The 7,792-nt window shown below is 44.7% G+C and overlaps 1 protein-coding gene across 1 annotated transcript; it reads left to right on the forward strand.

The window, feature by feature from the left end:
• The first annotated feature begins 425 nt into the window (after positions 1–425).
• aadacl4 (arylacetamide deacetylase-like 4) lies at positions 426–7,733 on the forward strand. The gene is made up of 4 exons (XM_077007701.1): positions 426–861; positions 6,091–6,316; positions 6,415–6,478; positions 6,578–7,733. Exons 1-4 carry the CDS (start codon positions 685–687, stop codon positions 7,368–7,370), a joined length of 1,260 nt encoding a protein of 419 aa, XP_076863816.1. The 5' UTR covers positions 426–684; the 3' UTR covers positions 7,371–7,733.
• The last annotated feature ends 59 nt before the right edge of the window (positions 7,734–7,792 follow it).

Genomic DNA, 7,792 nt, shown 5'->3' on the forward strand with positions numbered 1-7,792 from the left:
CGTCTCGGTAATAGCCCCGAGCCTCGGAGGAGCGGCTAAACGGCTGTGGAAAATGTGGCGCCATGAAACGTGCTCCATCTGCAACAGTCCGAAAGCGAAGAAGCGCTTGAAGCAAACGAAAAGAGCACGGGAATTAAAAACCGAAATGACAAACTAGAAGTGTTTCCTTTATGTCGTGCACAGTTTTAGCGCGCGATGTTTCTGGTGTAGGACGTGTATCACTTCATGGAGTGTGTCAGCGCCGGGTGCTGCGGCGCATTCATCAGCTAGAGTGTCACTGCCATCTATAGATCATCCGGGAAAGTTACGAGGATTAATTAAATCAACACCCCGTAGACGACGCAGTTGTGCGTTCTCGTGCCAGCCACTGAACAACAGTGGGTTACGCCCGGCCTATACGCATTAAAAAACGAAGATTTATCTGTTGCATACGTTTAGTTCTTCCACTATTATCGTAATTATAGGGGCTTTACTTCAAATTATGTGAGCACTGAGGTATTTTTTAAAATAATATTAAAGCGTGAGGCATTCTTATCGCGATTTTTCCACCTTTAGAAGGTCAACCGGTTAAACTGTTGCGAAAGGCACGAGATAACGTGTCTGCGTCATGAAAAGGCGCGTGCAGGCAGTAGAGCTCGAGCGCGTCTCCAGCCCAGAGTCTCCCGCGCCCTCTCCGAGACAGACATGTACATAGGAACCGCGATTTTGATCATTGGATTCGCCGCCCTGGTTGCGGCCTTCTGCTTGCTGTGCGTTGGCTTGGTGTATTCGGAAGCGATGAATTCGGAAATTCCACCTGGAATTGTTCATCGTCGAAAGCTCCATGCACTGCATTGTGTTTTTGTAGGAACAGCAGTTTTGGTGAGTGTGCAAAAAAAATGCAGAATTGTGTCTCTGTTGATCTAAGTAGATTGTGCAAGTATTGTACAATAGTTTTAGGCAGGTGTTTAAAATAACGCAAAGTAAGAATGCTTTAAAAATAGAAGTGTTAATAGTTTTTCAGTTAACAAAATACAAAGTGAATGAATTTAAATAAATAAATAAATCTGGAACTAATCAGACACCTCCCTGATGGATGAAGCATGATGGATAGGTATCTGACTGCATTTCTCAGCACCGAGGACACTAATAATCCTGACCAAATCCCCAACTCCATTTGCTGAACTACAGCCCCAAACTTGTAAGGACACTCCACCATTCTTCCCTGCAGACACTTGTTACTGTGCAACTCTCCAGCCCTTCAGAGAACAAACTGCCTTCTGTTAGTCACATATTTCACATTTTTTACTCATCACTCCTCTAGTTACCACTTTTCTGCACCCTGGTTCCTATGTTTTCCTATACACGAGTCACTTGGCCTTGTTTCCACGTTGAAGATATGGCATTTGGACCACAGTTCTTCTGTGAAGGCCACTGCTGGGTAGATGGGTGTACCTGACTTCCACTCGTTTCTGACAGTGCTGAGCTGATTGCACTACTGGACATCTTCTGATTTTGAAGGGAAGCAAACATGATGTGTCCATCATCTGCTGAACTTCAACATTAAACATTTCTTTGCGCTTCTTCTACAGCACATCTTGAAACCCCAGTTTGCTTTGAAATATTTGCCTGGGGGAGACCTTGCTGATGTAGAAGAACTACCCTTTGTCTTGCCACGGTGTACGACAAGTGACTGAGAAACAGCTTCACCTTTGTAGCAGAGTTGAGCTGTTCCTCACTACGTTCTAAGCTTCCTACACAGGTGTTACAGTTTCAGTTAATTACTGTGTTTCAACTTGCGTAAGAAAATTATGATCATCACCACCGGTTTAGTATAATTGGTTTATCATTCAAGCCTAGATGAACTCTTATTTTACTCCGGTTTCAGATTTTGAAAGCATTCTTTAGAAACACCCACCTAAACATTCTGCACAGTACTCTCTCTCTCATACAGTGGGGAAAATAAGTATTTAGTCAGTCACCAATTGTGCAAGTTCTCCCACTTAAAAAGATGAGAGAGGCCGGTAATTGACATCATAGGTAGACCTCAACTATGAGAGACAAAATGTGAAAAAAAATTGAGAAAATCATTTTGTCTGACTTTTAAAGAATTTATTTGCAAATAATGGTGGAAAATAAGTATTTGGTCAATAACAAAAGTTCATCTCAATACTTTGTTGTATATCCTCTGTTGGCAATGACAGAGGTCAAACGGTTTCTGCAAGTCTTCACAAGGTTGGCACACACTGTTGCTGGTATGTTGGCCCATTCCTCCATGCAGATCTCTTCTAGAGCAGTGATGTTTTGGGGCTGTCGGCGGGCAACACGAACTTTTAACTCCCTCCAAAGGTTTTCGATGGGGTTGAGATCGGGAGACTGGCTAGGCCACTCCAGGACTTTGAAATGTTTCTTACGAAGCCACTCCTTTGTTGCCCTGGCATTGTGCTTGGGATCATTGTCATGCTGAAAGACCCAGCCAAGTTTCATCTTCATTGCCCTTGCTGATGGAAGGAGGTTTGCACCCAAAATCTCACAATACATGGCCCCATTCATTCTTTCATGTACACGGACCAGTCGTCCTGGTCCCCTTGCAGAGAAACAGCCCCAAAGCATGATGTTGCCACCCCCATGCTTCACAGTTCGTATGGTGTTCTTTGGATGCAACTCAGCATTCACTGTCCTCCAAACACCACGAGTTGTGTTTTTACCAAATAGTTCTACTTTGGTTTCATCTGACCATATGATATTCTCCCAATACTCTTCTGGAACATCCAAATGCTCTCTAGCAAACTTCAGACGTGCCTGGGTATGGACTGGCTTAAGCAGGGGGACACGTCTGGCATTGCAAGATCTGAGTCCCTGGCGTCATAGTGTGTTGCTGATGGTAGCCTTTGTAATGTTGGTCCCAGCTTTCTGCAGGTCATTCACTAGATCCCCCCTTGTGGTTCTGGGATTTTTCATCACCGTTCTTGTGATCATTTTGACCCCACGGGCTGAGATCTTGCGTGGAGCCCCAGATCGAGGGAGATTAGTAGTGGTCTTGTAGGTCTTCCATTTTCTGATCATTGCTCCCACAGTAGATTTCTTCACACCAAGTTGCTTGCCTATTGCAGATTCAGTCTTCCCAGCCTGGTGCTGGTCTACAATTCGGTTTCTGGTGTCCTCCGACAGCTCTTTTGTCTTCACCATAGTGGAGTTTGGAGTGTGACTGTTTGAGGTTGTGGGCAGGTGTCTTTTATACTGTTAATGACTTCAAACAGGTGCCATTAATACAGGTAATGAGTGGGGGAAAGAGGAGCCTCTTAAAAAAGAAGTTACAGGTCTGTGACAGCCAGAAGTCTTGCTTGTTTGTAGGTGACCAAATACTTATTTTCCACCATTATTTGCAAATAAATTCTTTAAAACTCAGACAAAATGATTTTCTCTTTTTTTTCACATTTTGTCTCTCATAGTTGAGGTCTACCTATGATGTCAATTACAGGCCTCTCTCATCTTTTTAAGTGGGAGAACTTGCACAATTGGTGACTGACTAAATACTTATTTTCCCCACTATATAAAATAAAATGTATGTATGTACACACATACACACACCATCTGCATCGAAGGGACTGTGATTACTTGGCCGGGGAACAAGAACCTTTGATTATCTATGGCCCCCTGGATGATATTTAATTACTATTAGAACCTGCCCGGCCGCCCGATGGTGATTTGCACGCACAAACACTACATTCCCCACAATGCAACGGTAGCCCGCGAAGTCACTGCAGCGCATGCAAGCGGCGAGGGTCTGAGAAAGTTTATAAGTTTAAACTTTAAACTGAGATAAAGTTTAAAGTCAGAGATAAAGTTTATTTATCTCTGATCCATATCTGAGTTACTAGTTCACTCTGGCGCCAACCACTGGCGATCGATCTCGATATAATACTTAATTTGTGTTCATTTTACAGGCCGCCCGGTAACAACTTACGTTCGCTAACCCCGCCCCGTCAACAATTAATGTTCGCCTCCTCCAGGTTCAAATCTCACTCCAAGCGATCTTGAAATGTTGGCAACCCTGAATAAATAGGTAAATAGATAATTAAAATGGACTACTAAATAGAGGAAACCATACAACATTTACTCCCTATTGCAATGTACTCACAAAAAAGCAAAAACACACCTCAATTTCCATCGCACTTTTTTTGAAAAACACCCGCAACATCAAACATTTTAGCCCGCAACAATCACAAAAAAGGCCCGCGAAATCCTGGTGGGACTGATTAGGGATCTGGACCCATACGATTGTAAAGCTGCTTTGTGACATGTGTTGTGAAAAGCACTATATAAATAAATTTGACTTGACACACACACATCCACATTGTGTCCATGCCGTGGACGTAATCTGACATAATTTATGGCTACAGGAACATAGCAGTACCCAGTGTCTGTATTGGGAAGGGAGATAGGACGTTCAATGTGCCTGTCCATAGGTGCACTTGTGCAAAAACGCTGGACCAGGGCCTGTGGCATGTGTTTTCCAGCGACTGGTAGACAGCAGGTCCTCGTCTGTGCAGTAAACCGGCCAGTTGAATGTAAACAAGTTCCTTCAGCATCAGTCTTACACACACAGGCCATCTTAGCCAGCGTCAGCCACACATCCTGCCCAGTCTCCCACTACAGCTGTCAGACACCGTACAGGCACCTGCTCCTCCTACACATGACACGGTCATGCAGCTGGAGGCTACAGCCTACACAAAGGGCTTCTGCACTGGGTCCGTATGTCCACATCCACTCAGTTCGGTTTTCATCAGGACTGATGGAGAGAAATGTGTGAAGAGATGGTAAAAAAAAACACGAGACGGATGGTAGACATCTCTAAACAATAATTACACAGTAAGACTTCATCAAAGAACAACATTCAACAACACGCATTTAAACATTACACTTAACAATGCTCCTCTTCACCGCTTTGTTGGCCCTAGACAAGTGGCAGATGCCATAATGTGTGTAAACTTTGGGAGGCACTATTGCTGTTAGGTTTTAGGAGCTACAGCTATTTTGTGTGTGACTCTGTTGCCTGGTTTACTGACATTGATTTTGCTTGTCCCTTAAACTGTATATACTGGTGGTTTTATTATGGTGGCCATTTTGTTTGTATATAGGAAGTCAGTGTAGTGTTTGTCTTTTTTTCACCCTGCTAGTATAGTTGTGTATTTCTAGTGTGGTTTTTGTTTGTTGTTTTGGCCTGGGTCACTTTTGACGTTTGTACCGGTGTGCACTTTGTTCTGTCTGTGTATATATTCCACCACTGTAAATATTAGTACATACAACATACAAATGCAGTGAAGATTGTAAAAACCCCCTGTCCCCTATGTCTTCCATTTACACAATCACACCTGTTACGGTTAGACAAGGTCGTATCAAGTGCTTCAAGTGGGTGCAAAACTCCCCATATTCACACGCTGGCACGTGTATGGAGCGGCATTAGCAAATCATTTAATATTACATTGTTAATGTCTACAGGGAATTTAATATTTAAATGATTTAGCACTTAAAACATTTAATGTCTTCTACTGACTTAATGTCACATAGTGCCCCCTGGGTAATGTAGTTTATACAGGGTCATTATGAATCACCCGGAACCTGATTGGGAGAGGGCAGAGTAGAGTACGAACATGTGAGATGTGCTGGTATGCAAAATAAATAAATGTCACAGTACATCAAAGAGTAAAATGTGGAACTGTGTACCGGTGAGAACTGGTCCACTTCGAGCACCTGCATTACGTTGCAACGGTGAACTGAGCATGCTCAGTGAGCGTGCAAGGCCATGGGAGAGTCTGTAGTGGTCTGTTATGTAATCGCTGACTCATTGCTCACGCTCAAGGGGATTAAACAAAGCATTGAATAACTCTAATTCATGTACAAACACCAAAACATAGGTCAAATGGACTTTTATCTGCTGTACTGTGAAAGCTGTTTGAGTTTATCTCTTGATATGAAGATGTTTATGATTATGCCAAATTCCTTACGGTTTATAGATGTTTTTATAGTTGGGGACCTTTTGCTTAAAACTATTATTAATTAGTTTATTTACAATATTTACAGAGCTTTGTATGCTTAATCAATTTCCAGGGCCAGATCTTGGAACGACTGGGTTTGTGTAGTCAGGTGGGTTTTACCCGGTGGTTATTTGGTTTGGCTGCGCCCCGCAAACAGCCGCCTCCTCCTGGGCTTCATATTAAGGACCTGACGTTCAGCGGGGTGCCCGTGAGGGTGTACCAACCCACCGCAAGCCCGTCCCAGCTGAAGAGAGGCCTCCTCTACTTCCACGGTGGAGGATGGATCTTCGGGAGTATAGGTAACACGCCCGGCCCGGAGCTTTCTTCAGACCGCATGATCACAGACCTGCATGTGCTCGAGTTGTAGTAATAAATCACCTTTAATCAACTTTCCTAGAATCATATGATGCGGTTTGTCAGCACATTGCGACAGAGACCGACACCACCGTCGTGTCCGTTGGGTAAAGTCAAAAGTGATAATATGCACAGTAACGTTCAAAACGTTTTTCACATTTTGATGTAGATTGCTATAAAATGGTGCATGTTTGTATTGTTGGTAGTTACAGACTGGCCCCTGAGCACAGGTTCCCCGCTCCCCTGGACGACTGTGAAGCTGCCACGTGTCACTTCCTGTCAGTAGCCAGGCGTGACTTCGGTGTGGACCCGCGGCGGGTGGCGATGGGCGGGGACAGCGCCGGGGGAAACCTGGTGGCCGCTCTCAGCCAGAGGCTGACGAAGAGACGGGATGGGCGTCTGGTGCCACCCTGCGCCCTGGTCCTCATCTACCCCGTGCTGCAGATGGCCGACTTCAACCTGCCGTCATACCTGCAGAACCATGCGGTGCCCATGCTGTTCCGGGCCCGCATGGCCTTCTACTACCTACAGTACCTCAGTGGGGACATGTCCATTTGTACTGACGTTCTGGAAGGCAAGCACGTTCCCCCCGAGCTGAGATTGCGCTACAGGAAGTGGCTGGACCCGGCTAACCTGCCGCCGGAGTTTCGCAGAGTGCCACAGCGAGGTGTCCAAAGGCAGGCGGACGTGGCCTACGACAGCGAGCTGTATCACATGGTCAAAGAAAGCCTGCATCCCGATGTCTCCCCTCTGCTGTCCGAGGATGATGTCCTGTGTCTCACTCCACCCACTTTCATCCTGACCTGTGAGTACGATGTACTGCGGGACGAAGGGGTCCTGTTCCAGAAGAGGCTGAAGGATCTGGGCGTGGATGTCACCTGGTACCACGTCCCTGATGGCTTCCATGGCATATTCTGTTTCTTTAACAAAGGCGCTTTGAGCTTTCCTGGAGGTCAGAGAGCCATGGAAGAAACCGTGAACTACATAAAGACGCTGTAGAGCCTGCACTTTTGAGCAATAATCCGTAAATATACTACCCATGATGCTCCATGACCATGGAAACATCATAAGCACGTGCCTTTGTATCTGTTGTGAACAACACAAAACACATGAACAGTTGAACAGATGAGAAGTTGCGTCTGTCTCCAAGGGAAGATGATTAGAGATAGATGAATGATTTTGTGCTCATCAAATCCACCGACCGAGCTTTGAATGCAGCAAGAAACATGCAAGAAAAAATTATAAGCAAGGTTCTAAAATATCTGTAATTCGGCATAATCAAGCCCATTGTTACACAGATTTCTCTATCAACTAACATGTTTATGCACATGGTCATACAAATGAGTTATTGTGCGTGATTTATTTTTTTTTGTCTGTGGTTTCTTTCAATTTTCTATTCAGTTGTACAGAACAAAGTCCAA

The sequence above is a fragment of the Brachyhypopomus gauderio genome, chromosome 1, assembly GCF_052324685.1.
Source record: "Brachyhypopomus gauderio isolate BG-103 chromosome 1, BGAUD_0.2, whole genome shotgun sequence".
Lineage (NCBI taxonomy): Eukaryota > Metazoa > Chordata > Actinopteri > Gymnotiformes > Hypopomidae > Brachyhypopomus > Brachyhypopomus gauderio.